General features: G+C 38.6%; 1 protein-coding gene across 1 annotated transcript in view; it reads right to left on the minus strand.

The window, feature by feature from the left end:
* Nucleotides 1-11,045: 11,045 nt before the first annotated feature.
* LOC127448557 (ecto-NOX disulfide-thiol exchanger 1-like) overlaps nt 11,046-17,101 on the minus strand; it is a 159,045-nt gene continuing 152,989 nt past the window's right edge. The window contains exons 13-15 of the mRNA XM_051711193.1: nt 16,562-16,661; nt 13,420-13,505; nt 11,046-11,772 (exon numbers count right to left, since the gene is read on the minus strand). Of these exons, the coding sequence (XP_051567153.1) occupies nt 11,641-11,772; nt 13,420-13,505; nt 16,562-16,661 (318 nt within the window). The 3' untranslated portion in view covers nt 11,046-11,640. The remainder of the gene's footprint in view (nt 11,773-13,419; nt 13,506-16,561; nt 16,662-17,101) is intronic.

The raw sequence follows: 17,101 nt of genomic DNA on the forward strand, positions 1-17,101 counted from the left end.
GTTATTCAGAGCGCTGAAATGCTCATACATTTACTGACAGCTTGTCTGTTTTTTATTTATTTATAGTTATAGCAATGTTGGCTATGTTTTGTTCTTTAGAGACGATTAATATAATCAGATAGGTTCATTTTCATAACAGATTAGAAAGCCTGAGATATCATAAATTATAATTTAATATTTCATAAGATCACTTACTGTAAATACTTATATAAAGCCACTGAGCTTCCTGCATGATCATATTGACCACTATAACTGTGGTGAAATGAATGACTAGCATTAAAATCATCCAATGTCACATATTTGGAAGATGCACGGCACAATCCTCCTGATATTAATCTCTCATGGATTCTTGAGACATGGGACAAAACATGTCTCACTACTTTATCAGCAATTAGTTTCGAAAATAACATTTCCACTTTGAAAATTAATCAGAGATGATCACAAGAATGTGTACGTTTGTGTTAAGAACAATCCAAAAAAATATGGAAATATTCCTTGTTGTCACAAGGACTATATTTTAGCAAAATTTGCAGTCAAAAGTCCAGTTGTGCAAATGTTTGTTTTCTCTAGCAGAGGTTTTGCATGTTAGTTTCAAACGCCTAGTTCAAAATCCTCTTAAATTTAAAATTTCATAAATATATACAATTGACTAATTATAATATTTGTTGGCCAGAACAATTTTTGGATATTTTGGTACGTTACCATTTCCATTTTTGTTGTTTCATGAAGTGTTTTATGCTTCATAATTGTTATACTTATTAAATGTTGCTGAAAATCCTATAATAGGCTGTTTAATACAGGCTTAGATTTAAAAAGAGACATACATTTTGTTTTGGTGGGTGGTTGTGATGCTGGGGTGACGGGGGACAGGTACAAAATAATTTTGTAAATTGATAAGTAAAATTGTTATTTTTCTGTACAGTTTTGAAGCCTGTTTCTTCCCAGTATTAAAGAATCAGTGATCAACAGGTCCAGGTACCTTCAGTATAAATGGTGATACAGATCCCCTTTAACGAAAACAAGAGAGGGAGTTGGGTACCTTTGTTCTCTCATATTTGTTTCCATTCAGATGTGAACTATTTTCTAAAGTGAAATCTCATGGGTAAGAGGTCCATAGTGCAGAATGTTCCTTCTTCTGAAACAGCACTCATCAGCATACTATGAAATACTACCTGCTGTGAGGAATCTACAATCTGTAATCCATGGCATATTGCTTGAAAATAAGTGGTTTCGATTTAGAAGAGAAAACTTTGAAAGCTGTCTCGAGTGCTCAACTGGGCCTCATTTATTTCCTAGTTTGATCTGATTGAGGAAGTCTAAACACACTCCAGGAGGTATTACTGTCTCATCTGGTTTATTTGTTGTCTGTATGGTTCCGATATCAGTTCCCTCCACTGCGCTCTTGAAAACAACTCAGCTTAATATCGGGCCTACATCTCTCAGAGTGGAATTAAATGGCTCCTGCCTCAAAATTGAAAATTGACCTCTGCTGCTTTCACTCAAAGCTTATTAACATTTCATAGCACTTCTAGGCAAGTGCTTCATCTTTTTATCTGCTGAGAAAAGTGCAGGAAATGGAGATATCCTGTGCACCAAATGAGATTCCTTCAGTTACCACCTACATTGTGCACGCTAAGTTCTTATGATTAAGTTCAGAACAAAAACAGTACCAGTAAAAAAGTTCTTGTACAGCACCTATTTAACTATAGATCGTAACAGTCTGGTTCTGGAATTAAAAATTAATTTTCTCCCTGTTCAAACTGATAATTAATTATAACTTATAAACCATTAAAGACAGACCTACAGTGAGCCCAGAGGTTGTTAATCGATGGTATTTGCTTCTGTTAAAGCCATCCGGGTTATTTTAACTTTATTTTTAAAACTGTTTAATAGCGGATTCCTGGTGAAGAACTACACTACCCATGGTCCTTAAGAGAAAAGATCTATCAATCAGAGAATGACAGAAAACAAAGCACGCCAAACGAGCCCAGCAGCGACCACCCACTCGCAATGACGCAATCGAGTCAGTTTGCCTACACTCTCATACTAATTTATTTGCATACACTACATCTGAATTTTTTTGCAATACAATTGGAAACATATTTACAAGAAGGTTCTATTTGTTAACATTAGTTCAGTCATGACAACACTCGAAAAGATTTAGCATGTTAATGTGGGTATGACATATTTATAGGATTTTGGTCTTGGCGGACTACAACCCCAATTTGAAAAAGGAACAGTATGGGACAGTATGGAAAATGCTAATAAAAAATTCCATTCACTCTGTGCTGTATTGAAAGCACTTCAACAACACATTATTTGATGTTTTGTATTAATTTATATATTAATATCACTGATCATTGCAACACGCTCCTAAAAAGTTGGGACAGTCAAGTGTTTACCACTGTGGAATATTACCATTTCTTCTAGTAACACATATTAAGCATTTAGGCACTGAAAACACAAGTTTGTTAAGTTTAACAACCAAAATTTTCCCCCATTCATCCATTACATAAGTCTTCAGCAGTACAGAGTCTTTGTTGCTGTATAGTGTGCTTCATAATGCACCATACATTCTCAACTGGAGACAGGTCAGGACTGCATGCCAATCTAACAGGCCAACTCTCTGCTGATGCAGCCATGCATTTGTAATCCGGGCAGTATGTGGTTTGGCATTGTCCTGCTGGAAAACCACTTCTGAATGTGTGTTATCTCTGATCACTCAGATGTCACTGTCTTAAAAACCGTTAATTGTCTGCAATGGATATCATGACATGAGCTCGGGAATACTTCAATAAACCTTTGTCAGTCAACACTATTAACTGCTGCATCCACAGATATATAAATTAAGGCTTTACAATGCAAAGCAGAAGAACATCAATACTGTCCAGAAGTACTGCCAAATAGTGATGGGAAGTCCGATTTATTTCCGTGAACCGCTTCTTTCAGATTGTTTGTTTCAGTACTTTTACATCATCATGTAATGACGTCAGTCGTACGTAATTCTAGCATCCCAGTGTCATGGTACTCATGCTGAAACATTCAAATAAAGCCATATGTGAATGCACATTACTGATTATTACCTTTTATTCAATTAAGTTATAATAATAAGGGGGTTTATTGTCATCAGTGTTTCATTCTGTGATCCTGCATTTCGAATAGCCTATGACTGACAAATATTAATTAAAGTTTTACAACGAAAGCACCCAATAGACCATTTCATGAATGTAAACAAAAACAAGGGAATTAGAACGGTCCAGATGTACAGTATTTCCATATCCTTTTGACAAAGTCTCTTTTTCAAGGTAAGTCAGTCCACTCGGCGGCCATCTTTGAAATGCTCTTGGGCAGTTTGGGCAGCTATTTTTCTATGTAAGCAAGTGTCATGAAAGTGTGTCTCCTTTCTACTTGAATGGGGAAAGACCGAAATCTCCAAAACAGTTGGTCAAGATTAAGATAAAAAAAACATATTTCAAATAAGCAGTCAAATCTGACAACACTGTGTGGTGGGGTGAGCAAGAGACGGGCACAGTGGGTGTGGCGTCAGGCCTCGGAAAGGCATTTATTAAAAATGTCCAAAACAAAGGGGAATCTGGGGCCTTTGTGGTGGAAAGGGCTATGCGAAGGAAGAGTAGTGAAGACAGTAGTGAAGTCCAGGTGATAGTGGATAGGGTCCCGACGGCCGTGATGCGCTCCCCTCCTTGGTCAGAGGTGCATGGGATGGCAGCTTCATTCGAGCGGCCCGGCTTCCCTGGGCCTCGGCACTTGAGGGGAATAGCGGCCTGGCATCCTGGCCCGTCGGCCACTACATGTGCTCCAATCTAACTCACGCTGGGGTTCCGGGGTGCAGGTCTGTCGACGCATCTATCTCACACCGGACCGTCCCCACTCTGTTCCTGGGCCTGCAAACACTCCAGCAGGTAGAGACCGGTCTCCCGAGGAGAGGCACGCTCGGTGTCTAAAGGTAGCAGTGACGAGGCTCTTCATTGGGTTCAGGTGAGCCCCATCACGCGCTGCTACTGGGCGTTATAGTTTCTCCCATTCATTTTAAAAGAAGTGGCCTGTCTCTGCTAAATAGTCTCTGTTTTGACAAGCAGGAAATGTTCATGGAACAATGACGTCACATGTCGTCACTAACGAACAGTCCTTGAAATTGTGTATACAGACACTGACGCACAAATGTGGATATGTTCTACCTTTCTAAAGCATATAAAGAGGATAAAATAGTCTTAATCATCTGACAAGAAACTATGATTCAGCTTACAACAACTTAAAATATAAACTGCATGCAAAATAAACAACAGTAAAATTCATTTACATCTCTCGACTCAAAAGGTTTTTGCATGCTTTTATAAAATGTTATTTAATAAAACTAGTCATTAGCATATTTCATTTAGTTTGTTATTAAAGAAACTTACATTTCGCCCCAGGCTCGTTCAAGTCCTCAGTACACGCATGCTCATTACTTCTGGAATCTGCTCTTTCACCAGTTTTTTATTTTAAGTCTAACTTGACCCAAAATGCTGATGTCCGTTTCAGCTTTTAGGACTGATTCGTTCATTTTGAACAGATTCTTTGGTTCAATAAACGACCTAGTAACTCATAAGAGCTGCCAAGCCTGTATAAGTTCAACTTGTTCATTTCAAACTCGATCTCAGGCTACTAGCCATCTGCATTTATTGTTGTTTTAGTATGTTGTTGCTGACACAAAAGTTTATGAAATTCAGATTTCTTGAAAATGTCCATCACACTGATTTAGCTACACAATTCATTAAGTCTAATTAAAAAATACAAACACAACTAGAAAACGAATTTATTATTAATAATTTGCGTTAGTAATATAGAGTAAAAATGCCTACTTAATTCTCAAGACCTCCATTTGAAAATCTTTTTTAAATAATTCAGAAATAGCACAGAAACAAACATCTGTAGGTATATCAATGCTTTATTGTGCTACTGCCATAAAAGTCTCAATACATAGCAAGTCCTCAGTAATCCTCGGAAAAATTTGACAGTTAGTGTTAATTGAACAGTTTGACTGCTGCATAGCCATTGCACATAATTCAGCTGTGCTTCTTGCATCATCAACCTGGAAATAAAGTTCGATTCAGTTCAATTTTGTGAACTGGCTCGACTTGTTACTTGCTGAGATTCGGCTCAAAAGAACGATTCGTTCAAGTATCGGACATCATTACCGTCAACTTCTCTGGGTTCGGTCTCATCTGAGATGGAAAGTAGAGATTAATCATGTTTTGTGGACCAACGAGTCCAAATTTCAAATAGTTTTTGGAAAAAACAGCCCTCTTGTTCTCCAGGCCAAAGAGGAAAAGGTTATTATCAGCATCAGATCCAAAAGCCAGTGTCTGTCATGGTATAGGGGAGTGTCCATGCCCATGGAATGGGTAACTTGCGAAGATATGTACAAATTCTGGAGCAACATATACTGCCATCCAGATGTCGTCTTTTCCAGGGACGTCCCTGCTTTTTTCAGTAGAACAATGCCAAACCACATACTGCCCAGATTTCAAGTGCACGGCTGCGTAAGCAGAGAGAGCGGGTTCTAAACTGGCCTGCTTGCAGTCCTGACCTGTCTCCAATTGAGAATGTGTGGCAAATTTTGTAAAGCATAAAATATGGCAATGAAAGCCTTGTACAATTGTGCAGCTGAAGACCTGCATAATGGATGAATGGGGGAAAATTTTGCTTGCTAAACTTGTGTCTTCTATGCCCAGATGCTTAATAAATGTTATTAAAATAAATGATGATGTGGTAAACACTTGGCTGTTGCAAATTTTTTGGAGCATGTTACAATCATCTGATTTAAAATGTGTTTATTTAAAAATTGTTGTAGTGCTTTTGATATAGCACAGAGTGAATAGAATTTACAAATCAATCCTTTTTCTTTTTATTAGCATTTTCCATACTGTCCCAACTTTTTCAGAATTGGGATTGTAGATCTGTTATGCTACAGCTGCTGCTTCAGAGCAAGTACGAAGACTTTCTACTGCTAAAAAACCAACAGCATGCTAAATTAAGCATATGGACATGCTGCTTCAGCTGCACAATTACACAAACAATAAGACATGCTGCATTGAGCATATAGGACATGCTGCTGTTGCACAATTAGACATACAAACCCATTTATGGGTTCCTGAAGCTCAACTGTTAGAGCATGGCCCTTGCAATGCCAGGGTCATGGGTTAGATTCCCAGGGAACACACAAACTGGAGGGTAAGGACCGCCCACTTGATGGTCAAACACTCCTTCTCTATCGTGCTGTACTTAGTCTCCCTCAGTGACAGTTTGTGACTAATGTACAGCACGGGGCACTCCCCCATCTGGGACAGTACCGCTCCCAACCCCCTGTACAATGCGTCCATCTGCAAGATAAAAGGGAGAGAGAAGTCAGCAGAGTGCCATAACGGCCCACCACAAAGTGCAGCTTTCACCTGCGTTAATGCCTGCTGACACGGCTCCGTCCACTGGACTGGATCTGGTGCCCCCTTTTTAGTAAGATCAGTCAGTGGGCTGATGATGGTTGAATAGTTAGGCACAAACCTACGATAATAGCCAGCCCCAGAAACTGTCTCACCTCATTTTTGGTCTTAGTCCTGGGGCAGGCTGCAATTGCTGTGGTCTTATCAATTTGGGGCCGCACCTGCCCATGACCCAAGTGGAAGCCAAGATACCATACTTCCACCCATCCAGTTGTGCACTTCAAGGACAATACAAGGACTTTATCTCCCGGTATAAATTCCCATAGTCGAGTACCCTATTATACAGCCAGCTTTGACGTTCTTGAGCCTGGAGCAAATTCTCCTGTGCTAATTGCCCCAGCATGTGGAGTTGGGATGTATTGAATTTTGTTTTTGCTGTTTGAAGGGCCCTCCTCCCAATTTTTCATAGGAAGTTGAGCACGCCGCGCAGTCGACGCCCATACAATCATTCAAATGGGGAGAACCCAGTGGAGGATTGCGGGACCTCTCGTACTGCAAATAATAGGGGCTTGAGCCACTTGTCCCAATTTCGAGTGTGTGCACAAACTTATGAATCATATTCTTTAGGGTCTGATTAAATTGTTCGTCCAAGCCATCCGTTTGGGGGTGGCAAACACTGGTGCAAATTGATTTAATCCCCAATAATTTGTACTGTTCGCGTAGTGCATGTGACATAAACGTAGTGTCCTGATCAGTGAGTATTTATTTCGGAATCCCCACTCGGGAGATAATTCTGAAGAGTGCCTCCACAACACTTTGTGCTGAAATGTTGCGTAGAGGCACTGCTTCCGGATATCATGTTGTGTAGTCCACTAGAACTAACGATGCCCACATGCCGTCTGTTCTAATGGCCTGACGAGGTCGATACCAATAATTTCGAAGGGGACCTTGATCAATGGAAGGAGGCACATTGGTGCTCTTGTGGTGGCCAGAAGATTCACATGCTGACATTCACAGAATTACCACGCACCACCTACGAACATCCCTGCGAATGCCCGGCCAGTAGAAATGGGCCATTAGGTGGTTCAGTGTTTTTTCCTGCACTAAGTGACCTGCCATCGGATTATAATGAGCCGCCTGGAATAACATTTCCCAACGGCTCTGTGGTATTAACAATTGTGTTGTATCCTCCTTTGTCTGAGTGTCCTGCATAACTCGATACAACCAATCCTTGATAATTGAAAAATACAGATATGCGAGTGCAATGTCTGGCTGGAGGCGTTGACCATCAATCACTTTCACTTAGTCAAATTTGTGCCTAAGGGTCTCGTCTCGCATCTGATCCAGAGGGAAAGCCCCTGCAGCGAATCCTCTAGGGGCTGGGGAAGCCGAGACTTCCCCCTCCCTTACGTCCTCCTGATGGGGAGCTGACGTAGATGGCCCTGGCACTGCCTCCCCAGGCAGCGAATCACACACCACACCGATACACTTTGTTGCAAGACCCATCCACACATAAAATAAATTAATAACGTTTAATAAAGTAGTAAATTCCGGCCAATTCATACCCAAAATTTGTGGATAGGAGAGGTGGGGACTAACCTCAGCCTTGACACTATACTTTTGTCCCTGAATTTGAATAATGACTGTCACTACAGGGTAATTTTGAATATCCCCATGCACACACCTTACCTTCACCCGCTGGCCTGTATCCAAAGCCTCGGATTGAACCAGGCTTTGGTGAATGGAGGTTTGATTACAACCTAAATCCACCAAGGCTTTGTATGTACACCCCTTAATACTCACAGGTATACGGTACGCTTCTGCTCGATCGGGGGTGGCCTCTGGTGCATCGGAATCCAGACCAATATCTCCTCCTCCATCGCGGGTCATCGGTCCTGGAAGTGCCCAGGCTCCCCGAAGCTCCAGCAGACCGGCCCAGACTTCACGGCCACACCCGCGGCAGTGATAATTTCCTACAGATGTCAATCCTTACCACTCTTCCTCTCCCGGCCTCGCTCTCCACACATGTCGTTCGGTCATGCCCACATCACCACATTGTGCCTGAGCCAGTTTGGCCAAATGGCTTAAACAACTAGTGACCTGAATAATAATGTGTATCTGGACCAGGAAAGCCAGCGTTTATTTAACTAATGACTTAGACTAGCTATGTGTGGATTTATTTAAACGAATGACCTAAGATATCGATGTGTGCCAGGCCAGATTTGGCTAAAGCTTACCTTGGTAAAGACACACGTCTATGTGTCATGGCCAAAAGCAGATTTTACCGTACAAGTTAATAGAAGAAAAGCCCAGCAACCAATTGAGCAAACAGAATTTTCAGAGAAATTTTTTTTTTATTTTGGTGCGTTGCAGTGAAACTGGCTTATCTGGCAAACTGAGCAATTTAAATGTTAGACAAAGAGAGAATACACAAGTTGATTGGATATCTGATTACATGTCAAAGGAACTATCAAATTACACACTGCAAGCAATTGGACTCGTGCCATATAGAGTTTCAGTTTATAAATTAACAATTAACAATTTTTACTGCATTTATTAATCTTGGTTAATGTTAATTTATGAAAATAAAATGTTTATATTTTTAGTTCATGTGGCACTTACTAATGTTTTTGTTTTTTTGGACCCAACATGACTACCCACCCTAGCAACCTGGCCAATTGGTTGCTTAGGAAGCCTGACTGGAGTCACTCAGCATGCCCTGGATTTGAACTTGCAACTCCAGGTGTGGTAGTCAGTGTCTTTACTTGCTGAGCTACCAAGGCCCCCACTTATTAATGCTAATGTATACTATGTTTAGTTTAAAATAATCTTTTAGTATATGATGAAATTAACATTAACCAGCACTAATAAGTGCTGTGGATGTATTGTTCATTTTTAGTTCATTTTAATAAATTACGCTAACTAATGTTAACAAATACAAACTTATTATAAAGTGTTACGATAAACTTAAAATATATTGTTTCTACACATAAAATTAACAACTTTAAATCCATAGTTTTCCACATTTAAATCCACATTTTCCATCGGTTTTAATTCAATTATATAATTTGAAATGCTTCATGGGTTTGTAGTTCATTCCCTGATGTGAAGTACACTGTACTTTTGTACCTTAGTTTTTTTTATCTGATTTTGAAATATAACATTTAAAAATGTGTTTTTTTTTTTTTATTTTTATTTTTTTTTTATTTTTTTGCAGCTTTGATTTACCTCAGAGCTAGTTGGTTTGGTTCGTGGCTTAGAACTTTTTATGAAGGCTTTTATGAAATCCCTTTAAACAATGAATGGGAAAAATACAGTTGAAAAAGTGGGCAAGCACTGTTGCTCTCTATTGTTAAATTACCTACTAAAAGTATTGTTGAATTCTTGATTCTGATTGGTTTGCAAACATTCCAACATGTTGATTACTTTCAATGACTACATGGCATTGAGGTATTTCCAGGCTGATCACATAATTAATTACACATTGTTATGAAGTTTCAAATTTAACAGGTCTTCAAAGAGCCAAACAGTATACAACAGCTAAAAAACAAAGCAGGTTTGCGAAAGCTGCTGAAAATAAAAATAATATGTACTAATGTGACTAACTCACACATATCGTATGACTGAACTAATAATGGCATCTTGGGTACATGAGCATTTTGGGGATGGAAACCTGAACAATGCCACCACAAATAATTTACATGTGGTGCTTTACATACTGTAGTATAAGCAGAAGAACTGACTCTGGACTGTTGAATTATTGAAAATGACTGTCCACATGAGTCATTACCATTATTCTTTATTCAATCCAACAATATAATTAAGGTAGGTGGTCTCATATCTATCTATCTATCTATCTATCTATCTATCTATCTATCTATCTATCTAACATCATCCATCTGTCTGTCTATCTATCTATACATACATACATACATATATACAGTATACACATGTATACTGTATTTGTTAACCTTTCCATGAGTAGGGTCTAAATTCCCCTGCAGTGCCCCCTGGAGTGAGTTATTTTTGCACATGACACTGCACAGCCGGTAGAGGGGGGCAGAGTGTAGATGAGTATTTATTTATTTTTTTTACATTTTGTTTTACATTTTTGATTTCGTCATAAAAAATATATTTGATATAATATAGTAAACGTGAACAAATGGGTTATGTCTGCTGTATGAGTAACTGATTGAGCAAATATATGTCACTGATGCTTGACCATCACAGCCTGTGTTGGCGCGAAAGCTGATTTGAATCTTGAAACACATGTGTGACGCTACTCTGTGGGGCCCAGTTATTAACCGTCACATATGTGAGACGTTATGTATGAAAGGGTTAGCATGTTCTATGGGTGTCATTTCAAACATTGATTATTAATATCTTTGAATGCTTTTGGATTTGTTTTGTGTATGATAAATGTTCAGGGTAATACATACTGACAAAAATCTTTGAATTTCATCAAATCTTTGTAATTTCTACTTCCTTAAATTCAAATTCCATTTCGGAATATAAAAAGGCATTCTTAATTTAATTCTGAATGCAGAACTCTGGCTGGGAAGGACATTGATTTCTCAAAATACAACAGCAAAAAAAAAAAGTCTTTAATTGATTTTTTAGAAAATCATAATTTACATATGCAGATTGTTAACAGTGCATCAAGACACAAAGAGCACATTACATACATTGTCTACACAACATGGACAGCCTGATTCACAGCCAAATGTCCTAAGAGCATCAGCTGTGCAACTGTTGTCTATCAGCTCCAGCACTTTGGCCATGTATTAAAAAAATTTTCAGAACAGAACTCATCTTCACACACATTGGTTTTGGTGGGCACAAAGGGGCCACTATCACACATCTGTGTGCCATATTCAACATTCTGTTATTTTTAACTGAGTAGCACTTGTATTCCTGGATATCTCCCCAGTCTTCAGGGACGCTGCTGACAGACAAGTTATGCAATCGGCACAAAAGTCTGGAAAGAGCTTTTTCAAGTAAATACATCTGATGCGGCATTGCGTGTAGAGTATTTCTCCTGTGTCATCGTCATAGTCTGTAATCGAGACTGGCAGAGCATTTGATCTGAGAGCAGTGCAGGGTGTAGACCCGGTTCTTTGCATCTATGAGACTCAAGCTCATCTTACTGACTCTGGATCTGTCCTCTAAAGGTTCTCGGTGTCAGTGGATGCGGCTCTGTGAGTCACGCCAACTTGAGAGCCTGAAAACCACAGAATTTCCAGCGTTTCTCCAATGTTGCACCAACGCCGCTGAACTCCTGCTTGAACATGTTGGGCAGCCGAACCATTAGTCTCTCTAGTTCACTAGCAGAAATCTGAAGGAAGGAACACAGACAAGCTTACCATCTGTAAGATAACCATCCCAAACTAGCCTTTGCTGGTTTGCTGGTCTTAGCTGGTTTAAGCTGATTTAGCAGTTACATAACAAGGGACTTGAGGTAGGGTTGCCAACTGTGCTGGGTTAAAGCCGGGACGTCCCATATTTAAGCAACGAAACGCTCGAGGGGAAAACTGCTTGTTTCCTCTACTCTTATTTCAAGTAGATGAATGTTTAGATTAGGAAAAGATAAGGAAAAAATGTGAACGTTGAAGTTATTGTCTCTTAAACATTTCTTCAAACTGTATCTTACTAATCTGATATTAAAGTCCCCATGAAATGGCTTGACAAGCAAAGTTTTCCTAACCTATGCTGATGTGTTTTCTATTGAAACAGGAAGGATGACCATTTGTTTACAGTGCAGTGCAGCAAAATCAAACTTGAAAACTCAAATCATGTGACAGCAAACAAGATATTTCCAAAGTTAATTAATTCAAGACACTATTTATAATTTCAAGGGAGGTAACCTATTTATTTTAGAGAGCATTTTATTGGATAAAAATTACAATTTTCCCATGCATACAAGTAAACAATTATTTTTTGCTAGAAGAGAAACACTATAAATTTAAAAAGTAAATTGTGTCAACTTAAGAGCACACTAGCATATAGATGACTTCAAAGCTAGAAACGTTAACTATAAGCTACAAACACCAATATTTTTGGCAACCTTGTGTAAATAACACATACTATTGAACAGTATATACTTATGTACTGTATATATTTTCATTATGTCGTAGCTTTGTTCTACACTATTGGGGTGCAAATAGCTATGCTATGTGGCCAACATGGTTTAAACCTGGGTGCAGATAGTCACATTTTCTTTTTTTTCCCCACCATGGGTTCCAGAAGAGTCAAAAGCTGCGTTTCCATCCAAAACATTTTTTGCATTTTAAAAATGTGCATAAGAAATCCTGAATGGAAACACTTGATATGCAAATAAACTCTCAAAATACGCATACAATTTAATGCACTAAGTGGAGGTGGATTTTCTAGAGTTTTGCATTAGTTAAAATGTGCATGAAAGTGATGGAAATGGCTTATTTGCATGAACGATGATGTGTCATGACCATTTGTAAAGTGTGATGGCAATGCACTCATTGGATGGTAGGCTATAGGTGTGCGAGAGCTTGACGTGACTGGCTCAACAAAAGGCCGAACATGGCACACAATTCTTCAAACGTAGCCCTGGTTAGTCAAAAGTGCATCACCCACAGATCGTCGTTTGGTTCCTCACAATCCACCAGAACTCTTTTGAGCGCTAGCCATCTGAGCCCTCATTATGTGAGCTATTTCATTTATTCTGCGACGTCTCCTGGCAGCATTTAATATCATTATATGCAATTGCTTTTTTACAGCAAATACAACTTTCCCCAAAGCAAAGAGTTCATTCAGCTGCTCCATAACAAAAAGGTGGGCTCCCTCAAGATAATGCACATTTACAGTTCGTGAAAACATGCATGGAAACCCAGCTAATGAGAGATTTTTCTACATTCTAATTGTGCATGAAAAACATATGACAATTATTCCAAGTCCAAGATTTTGTTAATTCTGAATGTAAATTGCCACAATTAACACAAACAATCACCTTTGTATCAAGTCTCTGGATGTAGGACCACAGATATTCAATGTTGGCTCCAAATGGATGCACATGGAGGAAGGTGGATATAATTCCTATGTAGAGAGACAGACAATAGAACAGGCTTGTGACTGAACATACAGTATGTGCCCACATTTGCCACTGAATAGTAAGCAAGGCAAGAGATGCAGCCTGCACAGTCATAAATACAGTACTGTGCAAAAGTTTTAGGCACTTGGGAAAAATGTTGCATAGTGAGGATGTCTTCAAAAATAATGCCATAAATAGTTTTCATTTATCAATTAATGTCATACAAAGTCCAGTAAACATAAAAAAAGCTAAATCAATATTTGGTGTGACCAACTTTGCCTTCAAAATAGCACCAATTCTCATTGGTACGCCTGGACACAGTTTTTCTTGGTTGTTAACAGATAGGATGTTCCAAGCTTCTTGGAGAATTCACCACAGTTCTTCTATCTATTTAGGCTGTCTCAATTGCTTCTGTCTCTTCTTGTAATCCCAGACTGACTCAATATATTCAGTGGGGGCTCTGTGGGGACCATGCCATCTGTTGCAGAGCTCCCTGTTCTTCTATTCTATTCTGTTTGCAAAAGAAATGTTTGGGAGTCTAAAATGTATATTTCCCATTGACACACTAAAGCTGTAAATATAAATAACCATCTTAAGACAAATGTTTATGTGAAGCATCTTATGTGCCTAAGACTTTTGCACAGTACTGTATGTCGCTTGGAGCAGAAGCAGCATCCCTCCCCCTCTTAAGCCGATTACCCCTGGAGAGGTCCTGCAAAGGTAAAGCACTGATGCAGAGACAGAATATATAGTGCCTTGCCTTCTAGGTTCTAGGCCAGTATTTATTTTCTTGATTTATAGGCCGTAACACTGCCAATTATGAAGAAGCCTAATTCAATTCCCTTTGCAAGACCTACTTTCTCAAACCCACACTTGGTGAGGGAAGGGGAGTTTTCAAGATATCCGTTCTGATTTCCAAATGTAATAGCTGGGACGTCACTGCAAAAATAATTTTCTTAATCAGACTTGCTTTCCAGTTAAAAGATACATTTATTCGAGAGGCAAAATTGTGCACTATAAGAATTGTTTTCAGAGAAATTAAGTTTATTTTTCTTACTTTTAAGCATAAATCTAACAATTTTGTGAGGTTCGTCTAAAATAAGATAAAACTTGATTTTTGTGTTTAAACTTAAAATATATGTTCCCTGAAAACAAGTCTTTTCACCTTACACAATTTTGCTTCTCAGGTAAATTTGCTGTGTTTTACCGATGTGTAGATATTTTTACTGGAAAACAAGACAAAAGTACTGATTAAAAAAATAGTGTACTATTCTTACCTCTGTTCTGCTTTAGTGGATCTCTCTTACTGAGATAAACAAATCTCTGTTTTCAAATAATCGGACAAGTAATCTAACTAAACAGTAACTGTTTCAATGGCGTAAAAAAAGACAAACAATAACTGGAAGCTTACAAGAAATTATGTTACAAGGCAAGCTAATCTAAACAACTAAATTTTACTTCCTCTTCAGATCAAACGGTCTACTACAGGGAGCTGAGAGTCTGGAGACTTAATGTGTTCTACAGACTGTCCATTCACTTCGTTCTGCTCAAATGAGTTTGGCTTTTCTGCTGTTCTGGTTGAGAGCCTCTGAGTCTGTCCGATGTGTCGTACTGCACCAATGTAGTGTTGGGGAATAACTCACTAAATATATCATTGCAACTAACATTTCAGTAGAATGAGAGTAGCTCAGCTGTTTTCAAAATAATGAAGCATTCCCAGTAATGAGCTACTTCTTCCCCAACAAGTAGCAGTGGATTGTAACAAAACACTGCTATATCAGTGTCAGACTGACAACAGCGCAAGCAAACACATTCTCCAAGAATGTATTCTTTTCTCAAGTTGCATTGAGAGGTCTAATGACTCATTTCATTTCAGTGAATCATTTCGTTCAGACGTTTTATCGTAGCAAATCAATTCATTCAGTTTGTTCATTTCAATGAACTGGTTCAAAAAATACATTCACTGATTCACATGAGTCATCAATCAACAGAAGTCACATAAGTATCTGTGCCCCCTCCGTAATATTACTAGTTCTTTTTTTGTAATGAAATAAATATTTGGTTCAGTAATTTGCATGGAAATGTACAGTCATTTTTTAATAGAGGTGAAGGAAAACTGATTTAGCTCACTGTCCATAATGGAGGGCCTGAGCTCGAGACTTGACCTGAACACTAAATTATTATTTTATTTTATTTTTTTGTAGTAGTAGTACAGCTTAACATAATGTCCCTTGCAGAATTTCCCATAAAAAAAATAAAAAAAAAAATTAAAAAAAAAAAACACAAGAGAGATCATAAAAACTGCATTTCATTTATTTATTTATTTTTATTTTTTTTATTATTATTTTTATTATTTATTTATTTATAAAAACCAGAAGTACTGCCCTGATAAAGCTTTTGGAAATATTTACATACAGTAAAAATAACAGCTGAATTTTCACACATTTTTAATTAGAAAATCAGTATTTGCACCAGGGTGTAAATATAATCTAATACTTATTTGCACATAGTGCAAACATGATGCTTTTGGCTAGTACTGCTACTGTATTTGTACTTAGTGCATATAGCCTGTGCCAATATAAAAAAAAAAAAAAGATTCTCTCATTTTTTTTTAAGGCAAAACATCTTATAGATTCTGCACAGGTATGTAAACTTATAACACAACAGTGTGTGCCCTCTCTGTAAACATCAGTGTTGTGCAGCCATTAGAGTGAAGGCTGTGTGGTCTTTTCTGGGTTAGAGCCAATGAAGCACCTGTCAAAGAGAACAGCTACCCCGAGTCCTTTCCTACAGATCATCATCCAAAAACATGACAGAAAGGCAGAGGTGTTGACTTCCTCCCCACGACACAGCTGTAGCAGTGTCTGCCTTTTCCATTGTTATTGTACCGGTTCAAACATGGCCTGGACAGCTTTGTATTCAACTGCTTGGCTGATCCTGCACCTACTTGCCCTCCTGTGCTTTAAAGCAAGAACTCAATCCTCCAAGCCCATCTGCTATTCAAACCCCTCAGCACACAGCTCAAAATGTTTTATAGATCAAGTAGAGTTGGAATAATTACCGAGCAAGAGCGCCTCTTTCTCTGATCTCAAAGGACCCTGAATGACCGCCTCGTTATTCTTCTCTCGATGGAGGTAGAGTGCTGAGGTGCCATTGACTCCCTGTCCACATGCATAAAAATAGAAAACACAACATCAGAATGCAGCAGTTATATGGAACAAAATAGTGAAAAAAAAAATAATTGTGAAAGCACATTTTAAAAAGTTGCTTAACCTTCAGAAAATGATAGTCCAACTTAGGAGGTCAAGTGAAATATTATATGAGCTGTTTTATTTTCTATGAGGTTTGCAATTTTTGCAACAATTACCAAAATTTGGGCATACAGTGTAACACGGAGGCAGCTGACGAAGATGTTGTCAACCCAAGTGCAGTTTAATATAAAGTGAACAAAAACATAGCAGGGCAAAGTCAATGAAATCTTGGAGAGAGACCAATCTATTCTCCATGGTGGCATCAAGGAGTCAGGCTCATATAATCCCGCATGATAAAACAGCTTCAAGGAGACGTCTTGGAACGCCACCTGGACACATAGTTCACAATA

Source organism: Myxocyprinus asiaticus, chromosome 11, assembly GCF_019703515.2.
Source record: "Myxocyprinus asiaticus isolate MX2 ecotype Aquarium Trade chromosome 11, UBuf_Myxa_2, whole genome shotgun sequence".
In the NCBI taxonomy this organism is placed as follows: Eukaryota; Metazoa; Chordata; class Actinopteri; order Cypriniformes; family Catostomidae; genus Myxocyprinus; species Myxocyprinus asiaticus.